This window comes from Tamandua tetradactyla, chromosome 3 (assembly GCF_023851605.1).
Source record: "Tamandua tetradactyla isolate mTamTet1 chromosome 3, mTamTet1.pri, whole genome shotgun sequence".
Lineage (NCBI taxonomy): Eukaryota > Metazoa > Chordata > Mammalia > Pilosa > Myrmecophagidae > Tamandua > Tamandua tetradactyla.
The window spans coordinates 27,732,696-27,756,483 of record NC_135329.1 but is presented as its reverse complement, the minus strand read 5'-3'; the positions used below and the strand labels follow the sequence as shown (position 1 = coordinate 27,756,483).

The 23,788-nt window shown below is 40.9% G+C and overlaps 1 protein-coding gene across 3 annotated transcripts in view; it reads left to right on the top strand.

The window, feature by feature from the left end:
- ADRA1A (adrenoceptor alpha 1A) overlaps positions 1–9,579 on the top strand; it is a 104,103-nt gene extending 94,524 nt beyond the window's left edge. For 2 of the 3 annotated variants that reach the window (XM_077152843.1, XM_077152842.1), the window contains exon 3: positions 2,863–5,806. In XM_077152843.1, coding sequence (XP_077008958.1) covers positions 2,863–3,380 — 518 coding nt within the window. In that variant the 3' untranslated portion in view covers positions 3,381–5,806. Of the gene's footprint in view, positions 1–2,862; positions 5,807–7,783 lie in introns of those variants that run through there. The other variant, XM_077152845.1, reaches the window with a different exon arrangement.
- Positions 9,580–23,788: the final 14,209 nt, after the last annotated feature.

Below are 23,788 nucleotides of genomic sequence, written 5' to 3'. Positions count from 1 at the left end.
GGGAGGCAGGAGTAGAGTAAGAGTCCAGGAGCTCGGCTCCAGCCAGCAAGACCTAAAATTAAAAGAGAACTTAAAAGAGGAAAGAGGATAAAGAGATGGGAAATAAGTTACTAAAGGAACATTTTGAAATATATGAATGCAAAGCTGGGCTATGTAAGCAGAAAGAGCGTCCTTGAAAGATTTGGAGAAAATTCCAAAGCTCTCAAATCATTTTATTAGCATTCACATTCAGAGTTCCTGCTTTTTTTTTTTCTTTTTAACTGAAATTCTTCAAATAAGGGAAATACACTTCCCCTTGGCTGCTTTATTGACCAGTGAGAGTCTCAGACATGCTGGTTTTGATGTGCCATCTCATAAGGTCTTGCAGTCATTAAGCACAGCCCATGTCTTCCTAAAGCAGGTTTCTCTTAATCACACAGTAATCTCTATTTGGAAGGAATATTGGAAAATATATAGGCTTTGTAATGTAAGATGAAATTTTTCTGGACCTGACCATATTTACACAAAACCACCAGTCTTGCTGGCAATGGCCACTCTCTCTGTTTCTCATATGAACTTTGAAAAATCATCTTTCCAATTCCACTTTACTCAACTGTGCACTTCATCTCCCCATATGTCATCCTCCTTCCCAACAGATTTATTCCATAACGTTTTAAGATTCCATAAAGGAACACAGACCTAAAATTAGATGGCCCATTTTCAAATCCTACTCTACCAGTAACAATCTACCTGAGTGACCTTAGTTGTGTTTTTTCACCTCATTAAGTCTCAGTTTCTTCAACTGTAAAATGGGAATTTTGTTAGGAGTCCCATTTCTTAATGTTACTAATGATGATTACCCTGTATGCAAAATGTTTGGCACTGTGTCTGGTTCAAGCCAAGCGCTCCATGGGAGTAAATGTCATTATAATTGTAGGACAAAGTTAAAAGCTTTGGAGCTAAAAAATAAAACTTTCTCACTTAACATGTTTTTCCTAAGTAAACACCTTTCCTCTACACTTTGTTTTGTTTTATAATTTCTGGATGACACATCGAACTTAGCAGGCAGTGTGCTTCATAGCTAGTAAATGCCCCCATTAGCCACCACACCATTTTGTCTTCTTTGGGTTCTGCAGTATTAAATATTTAAAGTTTCCTCTTTGTTTATATTTATATATTTCAGGGCAACATTTACCAGAGTGGATTTTAAATGCCCCCAGAAGTTTATCATAATTCTATTGGGTCCATAGCGCAGAGAGAGAAAAAAAGACATAAAATCAAGACCTTAGGCAGACACAGAAGAAAAAATTGTCCAGGGGCATTAAAAAGTATCACCCATCCTGCTCCTTTTTCAAAGAAGAAAACTGAGCCTCTGGGATAATATGACGTCTTGAAAGCTGCTCTGCCAAGTATACATAAGGCTGTAGCTAGAACCCAGGAGAAAAAGGAAAAAGAGTTTGGAAGTGAAGAAGGAAATGAAAGGAAGTAAAAAATCAAGCTATTCTTCCACAGTATGTCTATAAGGAGTGAAGAGGGATGTTTGGGACTTTGTAATTCTTCAAGTGCCTCTACTAAGTACTACTAAATGTCTGAGGAGCAGAAAATAAAGAACAACATACTGGGATTTTGGTATCTATCCCCTAATCTTTGACCACCTCTTTAATTGTCTTTTTTTTCCATGTGGAAATTGAGCAGTTGAGTAAAATGATCTCTTAAGATCGTTCCAGCTTTAAAGTTCTAAGATCTTTGTAACAGCCACTGTGAAAAATATTAAGAAGCTCGGGACATGATTCTTGACTTGTAAATTCAATGGATAAGGGGGTGCAAGGGTAGCTCAGTGGTAGAATTCTCACCTGCCATGCAGGAAACCCACATTCGATTCCCGGTCCATGTACTTCTCAAAAAACAAATAAGCAAAGCAAACAAACAAAAAATCCACAAATGGTGCTGCAATAACAGGACACTCACATGGAAAAATAATGAAATGTGACCCTATCATACAGCATGCAAAAAGAAATTCAATGAATAAGATTTGAACAAGAGAGAGGATGGAAAAGGGCATTTTAGGCATGGGAACACAACCTAAGAGGACAAAAATCAGTTTCACAAATGAGCCATGACTTGAAGCACATGTGTAGGTAAGTCTGGTTACAGTAAACAAAAAATGAACGATAATATTGGAAGGCTAGATTAGGTCAGAAACTGCAGAGGATCCTGAATATCAAGCAATTGACAAACAATTGGGAGCCATTGCATGATATTATTGATCCGGGGAGTTTACTGTAACATCCGAAACATTACCAAAGAAAAATGAGAATCACTGGTCAAAGTTGGCAAAGTCAGTATTTTGTGTATTGCAGATTCTCATTGAAAATACACAATTCCAATACTGAAGAGGGAAGGAATTTTCACTTCAGCAATACTTAGACTCTATCCATACAACACCACATCAAAAAACAAAAGAAATACTCAGGTAAACCAATTTTAACATAGTTTATTTTAATGGATTTCAACTTAATTTTAAATTCAGGCCGAACAGTTTGGCTGTGTAGACTCAGCCTAAATTTCATGTTTTCATTTTTGAAGACTTCATGGCAAACACCAAAGTGGTCTGCTGACACTGAGACCTGGTGCACCCCCTCCCCGGCCTTCTCCCGTAAATGATAGTGCACACCTGAACCAAGGAAGAATGGTCTTTGGGGGTGTTACAGATGGGTTACATTCGCAGGAACTAGCCAGTTAGTCAAACGTGAGAAACCCAAATGCATTTGGAATCACCTAAAACTGTATTTAAAGGTTTTAAAAAGATGTGTGTTTGTTTTCCTAGTCAGTTGGTCTGTTGGCTTGCGAATAATACATACGAATCTGTGTGTTTTCTTGCAGGGTCTTTCTTTCCTGATTCCAAGCCCTCGGAAACAGTTTTTAAAATAGCCTTTTGGCTCGGATACCTAAACAGCTGCATCAACCCCATCATATACCCGTGCTCCAGTCAAGAGTTTAAAAAGGCCTTTCAGAATGTCTTGAGAATCCAGTGTCTCCGGAGAAAGCAGTCTTCCAAACATGCCCTGGGCTATACCCTCCACGCCCCCAGCCACGCTTTGGAGGGGCAGCCCAAGGACGTGGTGCGTATCCCCGTGGGATCCAGAGAGACCTTCTATAAGATCTCCAAGACGGATGGGGTCTGTGAATGGAAGTTTTTCTCTTCCATGCCCCGTGGATCTGCCAGGATTACAGTGCCCAAAGACCAATCAGCCTGCACAACAGCCCGGGTGAGAAGTAAAAGCTTTTTGCAGGTCTGCTGCTGCGTGGGGCCCTCGCACCCCCACCTTGGAGAGAACCATCAAGTTCCAACCATTAAAATCCATACCATCTCCCTCAGTGAAAATGGGGAGGAAGTCTAGAGGACAGGAAAGGTCAAAAGGAAGGGAGGCTCCTCTTGGGTAGCACCACTGCACTTGCCAGTTCACTCTTCCTGAAGGACAAGACAGGACCATCAAACGACGCGACCATCTGGGAATGGGGGCGGGGGGGGGCGGCGCCCAACTCATTGGGCGGCGGGTAGGGCACAGGGAAGAGGGAGGATTGTCATAAAACCAAGCATTTCAAAATGCTGATATGCAGTATTTCCTTGCAGCAAATGCTCTCTTGGTCATCCTCAGAGCTCGCTTTTCATGTCTGGCCCTTTCAACGAAAAATACCATGGGAAACAATTTCATACACAATCCAAAAGACTATAAATATATGATTATGATTTCATCATGAATATTTTGAGCACACACTCTAAGTTTGGAGCTATTTCTTGATGGAGTAAGGGGACTTTATTTTCAGGCTAAGCTTACTGACAGCCACATTCAGTATTTACGGGGAGATGGCCTGGAGAGGTAGAACCCTTACGATGGTAGCTAATATCCCAGGTACATTATTTTTAGAGCAAGTTTTAAAACCTCACCATTTCTGATGCATCCAGTTTCTCAGCTTGGGTGAAACTTAATGGTGAGATAAACTTTTTGCTGCACTTTGATTTGATACTGATTCTTAGTTCTTAAAGAATTGCCTCTGATCTAAAGGAGACAAATTCTCTACTCTTGGATCTTGGAGACTGTTAAAAGAACTGGTCAGGGGAAGCACAGCCTTTTCGAATAGAAGACAGTAGAGATGCAGTCCACAGTTTCCACTACTAGGTACAGAAATCCATTAAGTATTTCCAAGATCAGATGAAGCAAGGCTTCTTCTGTATCAGACTTAAAGATCAAGAGGTTGGGGTCGGGTGGGTGCTAATTCCATGTCAAGATAGAGGCTGCCAAATTACTCCACAAACTTTATGACATGGCCTACAAAGGCCTTTCTGGGCAAGTCACTTAATGTTTCCAGACCTATTATGAAAATCCAGAGTTTTTAGTAATTTGGAAAGCACTTCTTGACTTCTAGCCATCTCATCTCTTTACTATTATATGATGAATGAGGTTCAAGGTCTTGAATGCGCCTGTGGCTTGTTGGAATAAGCCAATTATGATCCCATTGTATCCTTCCTGAACTTCTAAAGATATGATGGTTATTATGGGACAGATATTGACTATTCAATCAAAGAACTATCTAAAACATATTTGAACAGAAGCCTACATATTCTGATAAAAAGATCTAGTAATCCACTCACTTCATTTATTCCCACATTCTCCGAGAACTTGGGGAAAATGCTATTTTTTGTTTTTTGTATACCAAATTTTGGCAGAAACTAATAACTCAATAAATTACTAATGATGAGGATGGGTAATCTGTGTAAAAATTTTAAATATGCCTTTTATTCCAGAGTTAAAATTTAAAATAGAATTTATAGTTTTGGAATAATACCTGACTAGAATTGGAGGTCTAAACACTTCCATAACCTTTTCCTCCTATTTGTGTAATTTTCTCTTAAGAATTACGAAGTAGGTTGTAACCTTTTATGCAACCTTCACAGCAAGGCTTAGTGGCTCCAGCACCCTTCTCTTCTTACTGCCCTTGTAATAAAATGATAATTTCCTTAAATTCTTTTAAAAGGCAGCTATCTTTCCACATGGCGTTGAAGAGAATGTTTTCTTGTGGATCTGGGTTTTGTTGTTGGTTGTCTTTAGTCACAGAATATTTACTGCTTTCTGCAGCCCTTTTCTGGAGAGTATCTTCTTGTTTGGCCAGATTGATTCTCTGCATAATTTGGCTTCTGGAACCTAGATGTTGACTGGATGTCTAGATTCCCCTGGTCCACCTGTCCCGTAACAGTTATACCAGATGTGGGTGTCCTGTTATGGGGGGGGGGCATTTAGGAAGGACTTGGGTATGCAAACGTCACTTCTCTTCTTGCTAGGAAAATTGAGGTCTCATTATTTAGAAATGCTTCTTTCAGGATCTAAATAAATAAGAAAACCTCTCTACCCTTGCACCTCCTGGGCCCACCTTAGAGGACTAGATCCCCACAGAAGAACGGCAGTAGCTTTTCTTCAGACAAAATATGGCTCTATTTTAGAGATGATCTTTAAACTCCCTTACAGACAAATTTAAATTTTAGATATGAAACACTTAGAAGCACCAAAAAATTAGTGTTAACGCCACATCTAATTAAAATAAACAACCAGATTAAAAAATGTAATTGTATCCCTGTAAAACTATCCATAAATCTTTGTCTAACTATACTCTTCTCCAATCCTACTCCCTCCAGGGAGGCAAACTTTAATATTTTTTCCCTTTCCCATAATATGATATTGGGTATAAGCATGCTGATTTTATAAGAAATTGATAATGTCAACCAAAGGCAGAGTGGGATACACAATATGCGAGTTATTTTTGACTCATCCACAAAAATATCTGTATCTTTAAGCATGCCAAAAACTATCTAAAATTGTTACAGTTAAGTAAATGATTGTCATATTTATATTCACATGTTTACTGCTTCTGTTTGGAATTTGAAGAATTTACCCAGAGTAACAGCGGCTAAAATGTCTTCTCTAACGTCTTATAAACAGCAGTTGCTGGGTACACCAGTGGTTCAGTGGTAGAATGCTCGCCTTTCACACCAGAGACCCAAGTTCGATTCCCAGACCATGCACCAAAACAAAAAAAAAGGCAGTTGCTTTGGTATTGCCTAAACATTACAAAAATCAACTTGACATTATAAGATAGGTGAAATTTAAGTCTATTCTGCAATTCAAATCGCATGCCTTAAAAGAGACCTTGAATCACTGAATTCAAAAATTTTCCCAGACTATTGCAGGTTAGAGGATTTCAGAAAAGCGTTTTACTTGTCAAAATCAAGTTGTTGTTTTTCTTTTGCCTCTCTCATTGTCTCTTCTAAAACTGCTTCTGCCTGTTATCACACAGGTTTTGCTAACACTCTCCAAAATGTTAAATCATTTAATGCTTTCACCATCTGCCTTGATTTGTCCATCCATAGTAGTCTATAGTATTTGGATAAGTAAATATTCTGTTAAGACTTTTCTGTTAGATCCTATTTTGTGCCAGGCATCTACAGTATTTTGCATCTATCATCTCTAAACCTCATAGCAACTCAACTATTCCCATTTTAGAGATGAAAATCTGATAGCTGAGAGCAGTTAAGTCTTGCCCATGGCCTAGGAGGAAACATGATTCAAACCTGGGTCTCCCGAACTCTAAAGCCTACATATAGGTTTTCCAGAGCACCCTACTTCACAAATGGTGTGGATAAAATTCTTCTACTGGAGAATGGCTTAACTTATGCTGAGGATATTAAATTTCTAATGTTTTGTTTCCTTTGGATTTGTCTCCAAGTTAATCATTAAAGTAAGCTAAATCTCATCCCAGCCAAACCCAAGAATAGGTCATAACTGTAAGCATTTGGTGTCTACAATTTTTAGGAGATAGTGGTCTGGAATGTTACTTAAGCACCCCTAGAAGGACAAATTATACCAAATTGGGAGAGGAAGGGTGCATCAGAGAACACAGAAGAGGCTTGCATTGGCAATACCCAGCTGTGGCTGTGAAACACACTGTACAGTGTGTTGAATGATTAATCATCAAAAACAATTTACCATACACACTTTTAGAAAGTACATCCTTTTAAAAATATAAATGAAAACAAATACACATCACTCACCTATGTGCAAACATGATTTTTTTCTAGAGTTGGAAAGAGAGGAGGGGCTAGGGGATTATAGATATCGCACCAGAAATTGAACATCGCTCAGAGAGTGTGCCAAGCCTATGAATGGTCACAGATGCCACCTTGGGTAATCGGCTCAGAATGCTGATCTCCAAGTAAACTGAAACCTAATCAATCTTTGGACATGAAGAATTGGTTTACAGTTGTGACTAGTTATTAGATGGCATATGCTTGTTCCTGAATTTCCATTCACAAATTAAAACTTCGGGTCTTGAGGATTCTCCCCACCCCCACCCTGCATTCAAAGTGAAACATCACCCAGACCTTCTGGCCCAGTAGGTTTCATGGTTATGTCCTGGGAATGAGAATATTTTAGGAACCATTTACTTGGGCAGGTAATTGTTCCACTCTTTAATCGCAGCTTGACAAACATTTGTAATTGCTATGGGGCTGGTTCTGCTCACATCCTCTTGCCAAAACAAAGACGCTACCTCTTCATATGAATGCTTGTTGACTCATTTGAAGAAAGAGCATTGCTCATCAGCAAAGCGAACCCAAGCAGGTAGAATTACATGTCCAGGTATACTCTAAGAGCAAAAACCAAGGTAACTGAAAAAGAAGGCAGAGGTGGCAAATATAGACGCATCAGAGAGTATACTCACTTGTTACTTTGATCTCTTTTTACACTACTAGGACTTTTAACCATGAAACCACCTGCACACAGCTCCGGTGGGGCCCAGTTGGAATGCTCTTTGCACCTGCTCCTGTCTACAAACTGTGCTGTGGAGCAGGACTGAGCCCAGGCTGCTGAGTTGTCTACCATCTTCAAAACCCAGTGGCCAGCAGTGGCTGCGGGCCCTTCACAGTCCCTGCAAAATGAGTGAGTGCAGATGACCACTGTGGGATGGGCTGACCAGAGTAAGTGGCCAGTTAGAATTTCAGTGGAAGACATAGCTCTTTGCTAAAGCTCAGACCAGTTGGCTCCCCCAAAGGACCCAACTGTCATGGTGGGACAGGATGTGCAGATGGGCCTTGATGGAAAACACTCCTCTACGCAGGAAGATTTTTTTTTTTGGCACTGCCACATGAATTACTGGTATTCTCACCTAAAAGGAAGGTTATCTGGGGGAAAGAGGCAAGGGTATTGAAGAGGGGAAGGTTTTCCATAGACCTTACTCAAAGCAGGATGGTTTTGAAATACTTTACTGCAACTGATAAACAGGGGACTGCCCAACAGCTGGTTGCTTATTCATTTCAAAAGACAAAATAATTCTCTTTATCTTTTATGTGGCTCAGGAGTTATTAACTTTCCCTCCATAACATATTCAGTGTAGCCACATAAAAGCTGGAAATAATTATTGCCAAACTATGAAAAATGCAGACTTAATTAGGTAAAAAGAAAAATCTAAGAGCAAATTTATACTATATTTGTAGGGGAAAAAAAATGGTGCTAACCTAGTAAAAAGCCTTAATATAGAAGGTGCATTCAAATCTGGTAGAAAAGAAGCTAAACAGAGAATTCCAATATGTGTCTAATATTTTGTTCCTTTTATATAGCATTTTCTACTGTTCAAAGTAATTTTACCTATCTTAAGCCATTCCAGTGAGTAAAAAAAAGAAGGAATTATTATCTACATTTAGCATACGAAGAAACAAATGGGGAGAATTTAAGGACTTCTTTGAATATCCACAGATCCAACCTCTGACTTGTTTTTCTGTGCTGTTCTCCATGCCCCTGATCCACCATGTTTCTCGAGGACTGTGACTCTCATATTTCATTCATTCATCTCAGATCTGTAATTCCACCTCTAGCTGCACCTTTTCTCCCACCATAACTGTGCCAGCAGCTGGGCAGTTGCATGATTGTCTTAGGGGCTGAGTTGCATATTTGTCTCTGCTTCTCTCATTGGTTAATAGACAAGCAAATGTAATACTGCTCTTTTTCCTTAGATAGGCAGCAGCAGAGCCAAAGAACAGGAGGCTCTTAGCTGACTCAAAGGGGTGACACACAAGGCAAAGCCAGCGATGCTTCTCACCTTAAGGACCTCCAGAACACAGAGGCCCAAAGGGAGTTGTGGGAATGCCCCTTTTCCCGCCAGGTTTGAGTGTCACTTTAGACACACTGATCTTTGCCATTCGCAAACTTTGCTGGCTATCAGTCCTGTACCAGGCACTGAATTTGGCACTGGAAATGCAAAGGCACAGAAAGTCCCCAGCTTATGAGTTGGGTGAATTCCAGGTTTATCTGTTTAGAAGTCAAGAATGCATTTTTCCCTAAAGGCATTGTTATAAATGGCACAGAGGGAAGGATGTTCTCAGATGAACCAAAAAATAAAAATCTATTTAATCTATCCCAGGGGTTGGTAAACTTCTTCTGTTTTATGCTAGATAGTAAATATTTAAGACTTTGTGAACCGCATGGGCTCTGTCACATATTCTTTGTTTCAATGATTTTTGCAACCCTTTGAAAATGTAGAAACCATCCTTAGCCATGGGCTGTACCAAAAAAACTAAAACAAGCCTTGTACCAGATTTAGCCACAGGGTCATAATTTACCAGCCCCTGATTTATACGAACATTAGCTTACACCATAGTTTAAACAATGCTAATCATGGTTTTCAGTGTTCACCGTACATGCATTATTTTTTAAATGCATTGTTGACACATGTCCACCTGACTAAATTAATGCTACCAACCTATATGAATTATCAGGTGATGGTAACAAGTTAGTTACCATCAGGTAACTGTCAGGTGTGGCATTGATCCACCTGACCTACCCTCCTAGAACCATAGGGTATATTGTGATTTTCTAACTAGATCTCAGGATAAGGGACAAGTGCCCACCACCACGCCACAGTTGACTCCTGGCATCCTGTACACCAGGCAGGTCAGCAGAAGCCCAAGGGAGTCAACGAAGCCTCTCAGCTCTTCGTCTCTTTGGCAAAAACCCTCTGACACAAACTGTCTGACTATGGCAGATGCCACAACAAATTGGTGCCTCTTGACCCCACAGGCCTAAAATCCCTCCCAGACCCCTGGAATTCTGCCAAGGTGGAGGGCTCTAGAGACCTCCATCAGCAACTTGGGGCCATCCGTGTCTCCTGGGGAAGACCCCTTTACCACAGTACCCTATGCCAGGGAATTTGAGGGTCCTAGAGGTCTCCAGGAAGAGTCATGGGGTACAGAAAGAGAGGCTGGATGGAGAGTGCCACTTTCCAGAAGACATATGCTAGTAGCATTTCTTTTCCTCCTCCTCTTCATCCGTCTCCTTTTCCTATTTTTCTTTTTTTCCTTAAGTCTGAACTAGCCTAAGTAGACTGGAAATGGCATAACTATGAGGAAACTTATTTGGGGTTCCCACAAGTGGAGAAACTTCTTTCCCTTCCAGTCCCAGTGAGCATGAGGAGGAGAAAGATGTTTCCAACTAAAAACAAGGTGTGCATTTCCCATGACCCAGGGCAGGATTGCCATGGCAGAGGTAATAAGTGCAGAACTGATACGACCTGGAAATGTGAAGGCCAATCAGCAATAGTAGACCCATCCTGGGCATGAAAAGGAAGGCTTGGGCTGAAGTTGTGTGCCGGTTTCCCTGCCCTTCCCCACTTCCCTACTATTTCTTGATTTATTGCCCTTTCCCCTTTTTTGATCTTCTTTCCTTATCCTTTCCTCTCTTGCCATCCATCCACCCTCCAGTTCCTTGCTTAAACTTATAAACAGTGAAAGCTGTTGGATAAGTGTCTTTGCTCCAGAGAATCCCATTTCCCATGGGGCTTCCCTCAGCAGCTTGGTTCCCCTTCCAGTGTCAGCCTGAAACTGAAATCTCTGGCCCCAGCTGCCTTCCGAGAATGCAGGGCAGGAATGGGGCCAGAGGGGGCAAGTCGCCACTCAGTGTGGGGCAAACTCAAGGCCTGGGTCCTCCAGGACTTTTACCCTCTATTTGCATCGTTTTCTTTCTGTTTTTATACCATTAATTCTAAACGAAAGGTACAAACAAAATGTGCAGCTACATTTTAGGAAGGAGCCTGATGTGAAGCACTTCTGCCCAGAACCCCAGATGTGCACTTCTTTTACCAGTTGCTGCCTTTCACTTTCTGACAACTCACCAGTCTGTACTGAGTACGGAATAGTCTGTTCCTCTTCATATTTTATCTCTTGCCTTTGTTGTGTCTTTTCATCTTACCTTCCTTCTTGTGTGTGTACTTTACGGCCGTCAAGGCCTTGTTTAATCCCAGAAAATAAACTCAATTCAGTGATAGCATTGATCAGTGAATAATCCCTCTAGAGGTAGACCCTAGGTGAAACTGTCACCTAGGCAAATGGAATTCCTCCTTTGCTGGTGCTCTAGCTCCCTGTTCCCATCCCACCAGCCCATCTGCTCATGGCATTTGCTCATGGAGCCTTCCTGTTCTGTCATCATATCCTCATCCCAGGCACCTTTCTGCTGCAATCAAAGGGTTTGTGCCTATGCGGTATGCATCTGCATTGGGTGGCACAGTTCCATGCATCTATAATCCTCCCACCATCTCCTCTCTAACCATGCCAAACTTATCTACAAATCTTATCCCAGATTATCCCTTTCTGATCATCCCAATCCTTCTCCAAGTTCCTACAGCAATTGTCTATAAAATGTATTGGCCAACTAGTTACATATTTTGGTGGGACGTTTCTATTGTTTTTTTTTTTTTATGTTGGTATCTAATTTTTCACTTTAACACTTATTTTACACTATACCTATATAGGTTCCATCTCCTTAACCAGATCATATCTGTTAGTACACACATTGCGATATTCAGTCCCTAGGTAGTCAGATCTTTAGACCAGGTCCTCGCCTGAGAAAACAAGGAGAGCAAGGATTGAGGGAGAGGAACAAGGGAAAAGATCCAACCACTAGTTACAGGGACGGGCTGGGAGACCAGATTCAGAGGGACTTGAAAATACCAGATGATCCATCCAGGAAGGCTCTGGTAATAATTGACACCTGGGTGTGTGAAAAGTTACAGTAAGATCCTAAACAGGTATGCAGAGCAGAGGGAAATTCTAGGCTAGCTGCCATCTGGAGACAGGCAAGCATTCAACCCACCCCCCAGAGAATCTGGACCCAGGAAGGTAGAACCCCATCACTGAAGAGGACAAACCCTAGACCCTGAAAGCAAGGCGAGAGAAGAGGGGATCAAGACCAACAGCCAAAGGCCTCCCTGGGAACTGGGTCACCACCTGGAAACCCTGTGATCACCCCTGGGAGGCCCAATCCCAGCTCTGGGTGGGCTAAGGGGTATGTCAGTTCTGTCTGCTCTGCGTCAGGATAGGCTGGGGAAATGGGGACCATGGAACCACCAGGTTGCTCCCTCATCTAGGTCTTACAGCCTAAGAAAGATAGCGTAAAGGAAAAAAAAAGCTACACTGACTTGATTTGATATGAGGATGTGGAAGCACCACTCCCTAATAAAAGGTATTTTAATTCAGACCTTCTGAATATGGCCTCCACTATTACTGCCTAATGCCTCAGTGACTGCAATAATACCATTTTAGCTGCTGCCAGCTGCCGCGTCCAGGTGCCGCTGCTCGATTCTGCATTTGCCTGTTCACCTTACTTCTGTTGCTAAATTATATCCCATTTCTGCTTCATTAACCCACTCAATCCCCTTGTTTGGGAAAAATTTATCGCCCTCATAGTGCTTCCTCAACAGCCATAGAATGATGTTTTCTCTTCTGCCCTGGCCCTGCTGAGAGCTAAAGAGGATTAATCCTCATTTGGAAAAGCCAGAACTGCTCTAACTGCATTAGCATCTGCTCTCCTGTTTTCTGGGTGAGAGATTGTGCTGTTTTGGGATTCCCATTCCCCTGTCCTCCCTGGGGACTGGAAGTACGTCTGGTCCCACAATATCAGCCACAAAGGAGCACTTTTGTTGTCGAGAGTTCTGTGGTTCACCGGCTGCAGTTCCCACCTGGAAGTTAGAGGGGAAAGTCACGTGAAAAGGCGGGGCCTCCAGAAGTATTTCACATATCTGAGCCAAGAAGCTTATGGCTTATGGCTTGATCTCTAAGAAAATTGTCTCTCTGCAGCACTCTGGTCTCCCTTCCTCTTGTTCAACCCAGCCTTAGCTTCTCCATAATGAAAAGATTACAGCTTTGAAGCTTGGCTAATTGAAGTTTCAAGGGTTGGAGACCCATGGGAGACTAGTCAAAGGCTGAGACTGGAGATAAAATTCCTTGGCCCTCAGCGCCTTCTCCCCCCAGCCCCAGTGTCATGGCACAAGTGACGGCAGTTGTGAAAAGCAGGGAGCACTGATGAGCGGGCAGGCGAATGAACAGTGTTACTCTACAAATTCAATTTGACAAGAAGGAAGGCTATTAAAAAGTAAGCCTATGAAATTTTTTTACAAGTGAAGCAAGCCTATATTGCAAATATTTAAATAACAATTCATTGCTTGTTTTCTACATACTTTCCAAAGAGAGTCAGACATTTATTAGGGAATAATTGAATTAAAAAGCGAGGTCCTTTGCTTGCTTGTGCCTCCATTTCCAGCAGCTCACCTCACTTTCCTCTGCCTTCTTACTCAGAACATCACACGCAGCCCTGACCTAAATGTCAACAAGTTAGAGCTGACTTTCTGCAACAGAAATTTTGTTTCAGAATTTAAAGCCTGAGTCAAAACACATGTTTTCTCCATCAGACATGGAAGAAAACAGCTATTTTTATCTCTGGGTATAACAAGTCACAAACAGTCCGTTTTCTCAACCCAGTGTTACAGACAACAAAATGATTTTGCTCAACACAATGCACCCGTGATAAAATGTGCAGAAATGAAGTTCAAATAGTAAAAAGTATATTTTTGGAGCATCTACCATGTGCCAAACACTTTGCTAAGCATTTTGGTATGGAAGGGACTAAGATATTAACAGTCACATTACACAGGCAATATTTTCACGGAGAACCAATGCCACAACATGGGTGTGAGAAGAATAAAGACTGTGGAGTCTTTAGGGAATTCAGGAAAAAGAGAAAGACTGGGAGAAATTAAGCTACACCTATACCTCCTCCTGGAGGTCTCCTGTGCCGAATCCTCATTTTGCTGAACTCTTGACCTGACCTTACCAACTCCGGGCCCAGAGGCTATCACAGAAGGGAAACAAGTGGTTCTGTGGGCAGAGCATTGGGTTAGCAATCACAAGGCCTGGATTTCATTTAAGTCGCCCACTCTGCGCCCAAGTGGTCCTGGGCAAGTCATTGAAACTCCTGCAGCCCCATTTTCCTCATCTGTGACATGGGATAGTCAAATGAAATGGCATACCTGGAGATGCCTCACGAACTGATAAAGTGGATGTAAACATAGCAGGTCCTCCAATAAACGCTAGCACTCTTTCCCTGTCGCCATCTTTTCCTCTTAAATGCTATATAACCAAGACATTATTAAAACTACTAACAAAATGAGAGTTTGGGGATAAAAGATCAGCTTTAAAGCATCTTCAAGCACTGAAAATTTCACACTCAGGAAAAAATGGAATAAGTCTTTCACTTTCTTTTGATTTTCATCCTTGTTCAGATTTATTCATTTCCAGGAGTAGGCCATCACCAGTATCAAGACACCAGTTATTCTTTCATTATAAAGGAAGTCACAAAGTGGATGCTGTACCATCACTTGGGTGTTCTCATTCCAAAGTTGAGTGCTAGGTCCCAAGTTCCTACTCTTAGTTTTCCCCCACTAAGTTATTTTCTTTAGGTGACAAATATTCCAGGACTAATTTTAAATTAAAAAAGACACAGGACTTTTTTTTAAAATTTTTAAAAAGCAGAATAAATGGATGATTTTGACCCTTTCCTCAAGCTCCCTATAGATGATAGGTGGCCCTGAACAAGAGAGTCTAGTGCTAGCGTGTGTGATCTTTTACACATTGGCAATTTATTTATTAATAGGAAGTATTTTAAGTTATTATAGTTGTTCTATGAAAGGCACCATATAAAATGCAGTTTTATTATATAAAAGATGTTTGTGTATAACTGGTGTTATAAGAAAGCAAATATTGACAGCTGGAAGAAGATAGAGCATTGGAAGCAAAGCTTGGGTTGAAAATTCATCTAAGGAAATGGAGCTGGCCACCACCTGGCCTAGCTTACTGTCCTACCAAGGCCATGTAGGACATGTGTGTGTACAAGACAAAACAGCAAATTTCCAGTTATGAACACAGGTAGGTTTAATCACAGCTGGAATTAAAATGCAGTCAGAGCAGCTAGAGGTCACCATCTCAGCTCTAATTTCAAGTTCTGCTACTCAGAGTCAAGGCATTTCTGTGAACCTCTTTAAATGGCCTCCAGGGCTCTCCAGGACAGGTGGTTTGATGGAAAAGTCCACACTCCAAGCTCAGCTCATCAGGGCTCAGTCTGCTGAACAGCCAGCCCTACTCAGAGGCTGTATCCGACAGGGAGCTGCCTCCAACTCCTTGCCAAATGGTCTTGTGTGACTTAAAATCTCAAACTCGTTTTAAACTGAGGGGAAAATTCACTTTCAGGGATGAGGTTCTTGGCTCAACTCTGCCTTATATAAACACAATCTATGGTTGTTTTGGTTGTCTTGGTTTTGAGAAACATCTGCTGAGTTATGGCAAAAGTGATTGGGTTGGTGTTGACCCAAATTAGAAGATTTTTCAGTTCCTCCAGTTTTGGGAGAAAGAAAGCTAAAAGCACAACCTCACAGGGAGCAGAAGGTAAATAAGTGTGATCTCAATTTAAGAAGAAGGAGTTCTACCAACGTCTGAATTTGTGAACACAGATACATTGGGTTTGAAGTAAGAATTCTTACTCTACAAAAGGATAAAATTTTGATCATGTTGATGCATTTCAGATACTCCAAAAGAATAATATGATTCATTAAAAATTGATCTACCTTATTCTTTTAGGTGACTTACCCATTACATAAAGCCAGCTTTATGCCCATAACTGCTGTCCTTACTACACAAATGGAGTATACAGACCAGCCATCTTCCCTGCCTCCCACTGCCATTTAATCCACCTCAGGAACTGAAGATTCTGTCCTGCCACATGGATTTACTTCTTTATCAAGCATTCACCAAAAACACAAATCTAACATATTACTGTTGTCAAAGCTGGGTCAGTGATTTACAGAGAGCTTTTGACTGTAGACAGAAGGAGGAAAACAGATTTAGAACCAAATAGCACAGTTTTTGTGAGAGTCAGCTTAGTACAATTCCATCTGTTGCATTCTTAAGAGTTAAACGCTGAAGTCCTTTAGTGTCCTTCAAATTCTAGCACATATAAGTAGAGGTCACACCATAAACAAAATCACCATCTTCCAAAGAAAGCTCCTATTGCACATAGCTGTTCTTTACATGTTTATCCATTCTATAGATATTCAATGAGGGCTGACTATTGACCTTGCACAAGCCTAGAGGGTGGCAATAGAAGGGTGGAGAAGAGACCATCTTTGCCTTCGAGGGGCCTGTGGTCTTTGGAGCATGCAGACAAGTCAGAGATATCACATGGTGAAAAGTATTCACGCGGTGCCAAGGGATCATGGTGGAGAGGTCTCTGTCCCAGCCACAGAGTTAGGTTTCTCAAAAATGGAGACTTCTAAGTTGGATATTGAAGGACAAAATGAAGTGAGGAATGAAGAACTGTTCCAGGGGAGGGAGGAACAAACCCATGCAAAAGCCCAGGGACTAGTGACTCTCTGGCATGTTTTGGGGTTGCCTCCTTCTCTCAACAATCATGGCACATAGAAATCATCCTTGCTTGTCATTCTGGCAACTTGGTTCCACAAAGCAGCATTCACCAAATCCTCCCCAGGCAATTCCATGTCTGCTTTTCTTCCCACTCTTTTTTAACCCAAGGCAAAATTCGGGTAGTCAGTAAACGAAAGTCCAGGGCTTTCCTTACCGAGCTTCCATGTTTGTCTTGGCTTAAAATCGAGAGGCCTTGGTTTCTCAATGGTCTCATTCTCTTCGTTCTCAAGGCACAGTGCAGCGTTACAGCGGGATGGTCGAACAGAAAAGAAAAGTCTGTTTCTTTCTCATTGTGCAAATAAACATTTGCTTGAACATGAGATGACTAATCCATAAGGATAACCGAATGTTCTAGAAGTATTACCAAGAAAATCTTATACAATGGAATTCAGTGTTATTAAAATTTGAGGAATTGGTTGGGGTTTTTCACAAGAAAATGTTGTGCAAAATAAATTGTATAAGAAACCGTTTTTCCTACATAAAAGGCAGGAAATAATTGGATGGCTACAGTACCCAAGAGGCTGGTTTGTCACATCTCCATTGTCAGGATACATAATTAGCTAATGGTGCCTGGTAGCTTATTACAAACAAAATGCAGCAAAGAACCCCTGAGTGGTGGGGAAAATGGAAGCCAAAGTGATGGGTTTGGAGCTGCACATTATAATCAACTTGCAGTTAGGAAGGCCTTGACTTGCTAGGACTAAGAAAAACAAATTTGGAGGTTCATTTTGTCTGTGAAATTAAAACTATATTTTAGTGAACAAAGCTGATGCCATTTAAACATGAACGCTGTGACATTTTCTGGCTTGCTGCAGCTTTTCTGCTTGTCTCATCCTTAGATCTGTTCAAAGTACAAATGCGGCGTTTCCACATTGCCAGAGAAATAAATGTGGACTGACTGCCTGATTTTAGCTGCTGTGGTTTTCTGATAACTCTTACATTTGTCATGGCAAATAAGGTCCCTGTAAGGTAAAATTTCTCAATATTGCAGTGTTTTGTGAACCACACCCACCTCCAGATTTTTGTATTTGGTCAATTGAGTTGACAATCTTATTACCTTTCCTTCCATGTTGAAAGAAAAAGCTCCTCTGAAGCATACTTATAGTTTGATCCATGCTATATGGTATAAGAGGGAGCCTTCTCTCATGTCAGATTAATGCATTCGTGTGTGAATTGTTATACTTGAATTTGCTGCAGCGTTTTCTATCGATGCATATATGTATAAGACACCCAGGCTGATACAATGGCTTCTAAAGCATTTAATTCATTTTGAATGGACTCACGATCCTTGGAATGTGCTGTTTAAGTGTTTCTGAGTTTTCTACACACCATTTTTACAGGTCCGTTTGTTTATGACATGACGTGGTGAATGATCATGTTAGCTTTTTTTTTGAAGAAAATGAACATATAAATTACTACGCAGAAGAATAAATTATTGAAAAAAATGTACTTTATGGATATGCAGCCCACTGTTAAAATGAATTTACTTTGTTTAATAAAGTGACTGTTCAAATGATGAAAGTTTATATTGTCCTTATAAACACGAATACCATAACATTTAAGTATTGTTCAATATTGATGTACATCCTCTAATAAAATATTTTAAACCTCTTTCTTTAAACACATATGCCCTAGTTCTTTCATCATAATGTATTGTTAATATGTCTGTCTAGAAGTGGACTGGGTAATTCTGGGAAGGAGAGTTCGTGTCCTGAGCCAGCTAATTGAAGCAGATGGTACAGGAAAAAATGGGATCAGATGATATGGGGGCTGCAGTTGAGGCATTCAAGGCACAGGGAAGAACCAGAATACAACTGGATGGTCAAGGCAGGACATAGTAAGTGAACAAAAGGCCAAGGCAATGAGGTAGGAGCCTGGTGGTCAGAGAAGGTTATGGGCAATACTGTCCAAGCAGAGTGCTTCCATGGAGGTCCTTCTCTGACCATGGTCTTTGAACCTCGAAGCCTCATGGCTCCCCCTACGTCCCTATTCCCTCCATGAAGCTCCTGGGTAGTACAGTGTCAGTATTGGGAACATGAATCTGGAGTCAGATTATCTGGGAACCTGGAGTCAGATTATCTGGGAACCATCATAAGCATCACATTCCCTTAACAATTTGCCATCTCTTTGGTTTCCATTCAGTTATCAACATATCCAAATCGTAGTTTCCTTTTCTCAAAAAATGGGGGCTATACGTAATTCATGGGTTGCTGGTATAATTAAACAATACCTATCAAATATTCAGAACAATGCCCCAATAACGATCTTAGTTGTTCTTTTTCTCATTGATCTTACTGATTTTGTGGTGGCTATCATTTTGGCTACCCGCAAAGGTGGGCATTATCTTCCTGGTAATGGATCATGTTTCTCAACTTCAGTATCTGATATGAGTTTTGCCAAATGGTGTCATGTCCTATAGACGTCCTCCTGGGTTGGAATCTGGGCTCAGTTGGCATGCCCTTGGCCTCATTCCCTGAGCCCCACAGAGAGTGGGACAGCAACCAAAGGAACAGCAAAATTCACAATAGCTAAAGGCTTTGTTTCATGGTGCTTGGAAGTCCCATAACTGGTTTGTAGACTGCCTTTGGATTATCTTAATGATTTCTTTTTCAGATCATTTATCTTTTGCCCCAAGATATAGACTTTTGAGCAGAGAGAAAATGGAGGTGACGTCAGTTTTGTCATTGGTCCCTATGAAGGCAGAGAAGTAGTCTTAAGTAGTTGACTGCAAGGACTTAAGGGTCATACATCTTCTGTGCATTTTTCTGTAGTCATAATAATTGCTAACTTTTACTACATAAAGGCCTGTACTAACTGGTACAAATGCTTCAACTCATTTTATCTTCACAACAACTATATATGATGCTAGTAATCATTTAGGGTACATTTGGCTACAAGTAACAGAGTACCTGAATAAAACTGACTCATAATAAGGGAAATTTTAATATCATTATCAATCCTTTGGCATAAAAACATGAGTTTTTGTCAAAATGATCTGGAGTCAAACTGCCTGGATACAAATCCTATCCAATGTTGTATGGGTAAATGTTTGGCAACCAGCTCTCTGGGGAAAAGCGGGGCGGAAAAAAAAACATGACTTGCAGCATTTGTTGATTTCTCCTAATTCTTAGACGATGGTCCATTTCAAGCACCAACATGACATTACTGACCGTGGTGTTGGAAAAGAAGTGCACAATTGGCTCTGAGGAGCCTGTTGGTGTCAATGTCAGCACATCGCTGATTCCATCTCTGCTCCTTCATGTGTGACCTACATCTGGTCATGTATGAATGCCCTCATGTGCAATATGGGAATAATCACAGTACCTACCTCATTGCATGCAAAGAATTTCCATGCTTAGTTCACAGTATGCATTCAGTAAGTACCAATATCAGTAATAACAGCTACTGTTATTACTATCATCATCATTATTGTTAAAACTATACTACTTCAGAAACTGCCTCACAATAGCAAAAGTGTTCATCTGTACTTGGTTTTTAATGAAGCAAATCCTTTTAAATATGTGTGACAATATGATGATCCTTTTCCAGACATTTTATGATATTGACTCCTCACTCCCCCACAGTGGATCTGTAAGTCTCCATTTCAGACCCTGAAGGTTTTAAAAAATATCTCAGTTTGTCAGGGCTGCTGTAACAAAGTAACACATACTTGATGTCTTAAACAACATAAATTCATTGCTTCATAGTACCAGAAGCTAGATGTCCAAAATCAGTGTGCTAGCAGGGCCATGCTTCCTCTAAAAGGGGGCAATCCACTCCACGCCTCTCTTATGGCTTCCGGTAAGTGACCAGAAATCCTCAGCATTCCTTGGCTTGTGGTAGCATAACTCGATCCCTTCCTTTCTCCCTGTCTCTCTCTCACTAACAATGTCCAAATTTCCTCTGCTTGTAAGGGCACCAGCCAAATTGGATTAAATGTCCACACTAATTCACTTTGGCCTCATCTTAAGCAATAGCATCTTCAAAGATCCTATTTCCAAATGGGGTCACGTTCATGAGATTGGGGCTTAAGACCTGGACATATCTTTTTGGGAGACACTATTCAATCCATAACAAGTGATAATTCAACTCCTTTACATTTTGATTTTAACCAAGGCATTTAATGGTTCTATGAGTGAGTTTCCTCAAACATTCTTTTAAATCCGAATCATTCTGCCAACCAAGTATCATCTCCACTCTTTATAGACACAAATTGCCTCCAAAAGAGTTTCCGAAAAATAATTGTTCTATTGTGTAAATGGACAGAAGAAACCACTATCCATGTGCTCACTCCTCACTTTTATCATGTTCTGATCCATATGCTGTTTTCAAAACTAATATGTGTGCATGGAAAAATGAATAAAAGCACATCAGCATCACAAGGTTAGGATGAGCTTTGGCTCCTGCATGGCACCACACACCACACTGCAGCTCTCTTCTGCAGGAACTATATATAGGAGGGACGAGAGCCAAATGGGAAACAAAGTACAATTTTTATTAGTCCCCAGGAAAGTTGTGCTCCCAAATCTGGAGCTTCTCTGGCAAGCTATTCTGGCCCACTCAGAGTTTCCTACACCCAACTTACTTGAATCTAAAATATCTAGATTTGAGAAACAAACTCCAATGCCCACGCCCAACCAGTCCCATGAGCGAGGAAGGTTTCTTCTCTTTCAAGGAAGGTTGAAAGAGAGTATAATCATGGCCACACGTACCAACAGAAATGAGTACTGATCGTAATGCAATGGGAACTGGAAATGATTGAGGAAGAGTGGCATTTGGAATCCTGCCCTCTGATAATGCCGGTTCCAAGAACCACCAATCAGAAGGTACATTTTCCTCCATTTGGTGAAGGGAGAAAGGCAGTGATTAACAGGGGCAAAGGACGGCAGTGAAAGTAAGGGTAGAAGTTTCTTCCCCTAAGGGAAAAGGTGCAAGAGTAAGGATAAAAGCAGAAATTCTTCCTGCCCTCCCCATACAATGCTATATGTGGGTATAAATTGAAAAGTAAAATTTATACCAACTTCCATTCCACTCTTCAGAGATAACCACTATTACCAATCTCTTATGAATTCATTCATTCATCACACATCTGTTAAGTACCTATTATCCTCTGGGCATACATTAACGAACAAAGCAGAGGAAAAAAGCTTTACCCATGAAGCTTACATTTTAGTTTGTCTTCCAGAAATGCTCTGTGTACATGCACATATGAGGAACTTTTAAATATCTTTATAAAAATAAAATGAGTTAGATATTCTGATTAGTTACATTAGATGCATTTTTATAGATCAATGATTGCGCAGTCATTTTTTATGTTAGGTCTCTGAGTTTTTGCCTTAACAAATACACTATGAAGTTCACAAAGCAAAGCCTGGTCTTCTGACCATTGGAAAATTATAGACTGTGAGAGCTTATTTTAGAGTTTCTAGCACTTTTAGGGGCCATAAACTTATTTTAACAGTGCTGTCACTGCTTAAAATATTTATGGAACTCTTTTGAGATTGTCTTTGGAATCAATTTATGTGTGGTATCTCCCCCACCCACCCCTGAAAAAAACCCTCATTACTTACTTATTACCATAAATAGTACTAGCCTTGACCAAGAAAAGTCATTCTCAGTCATGGAAGGTGTACCCTTCTGCTGAGGGGACAGCTTCAGAGGTCCTTCTGTTGGACTCCGTAGGTGACTGGTGCCGACAGCTTGGCCAAGTTGCTCTATCTACCCTGTTGGCAATATGCAAACCAGGAAGGTCAAACCGCTATAAAAAAGCCATTCTGAATAAATTCAGTGGAAAAAATCAGAGCAATGGTTTTCAAACTTTTTTTTTAACAACGCATTTCTTTCTTTGGAGGCACTTTTACTCAGAAGTCCAATATGCAAAACAAATAAAAGCAGAGCTGTTCTAGAATGATGTGGGGAGAGGGTCAACTACTCAGACAACCCCCAATACACACACTATCCTGGTGACCCCTGAGATGCTTTTACAGGGAACTTAAGCCACCCAGGGGCTGGGTTCAAACACCATTGAACTGCATGCTCTGGGCAGTGACTATCTTGTCCTTCCCTTGGAGCTTGCCCATAGTATTCAGTGATTAAATGTTTTCCAAATGAGTAAGAAAATCAGCTAGTAATTGACTTCAGGATTCTTAATAAAGAGCTCAGGTGTGTTTGTTTTTATTTTTTTAAGAATTAAAAAGATTAAAGGGAGTACAAAAAGCCAAAGATAATTACCAAATAGTTTTTATCTGCAGGAAGGTTTCCTGAAGATGGAAATTCAGAACAAGCAGAAGTCTCTGGAGACTGCTGAAGGAAACAAAGGGGGTGGCTAACTCTTTTGCTTGGAATCAATGATGTGAACAAATAGGGGGCAGGCCCACTGCCTGAGCTGACCATGTAGTGATAACTAGTAAGAGAAGAGACAAATACTCAGGTTCCTTTTGCTCCCTTCTTGTCTGGCAGAGAGATTAATCTATTTAAAAACTAAAAAAAGGAATGCACGTGCATTTAAGAAGGAGCTCATGGGAACTGCAGCCACAGCAGGCAGGGTGCTCAGGACAGACCTGGTCCAGGACACCCGGGTTGCGGGGACCCAGGGAAAAGCAGGAACCTGGCATTGTTTTTTCTCTTAAGGGGCCAATATCGTAATCAAGAAGTTAGGATTGAAGGGATGATTATGATGACTGAATTCTTATATAGATGTTCTTTCTTTACTTTCTGGTATATTTGGAGTAGACAGAGGAAAATACTTGAAATCTCTGAACTGTAATCCAACTAACTGCCTTGATCCCTGCAATGATAAGATAAAGATAGCCTTTATCTTGTGCCCTTGCGATTACTGTGTGACTGAGCCTCACTTGTACCCATTTTATCACTGTTTTCAACTTTGGAGTCATGTGATCACTAAAGACAGTCCCTAAGGTCTGTTAATAAAGGGCCTTGAGTCAGTACAGAAATAACCCA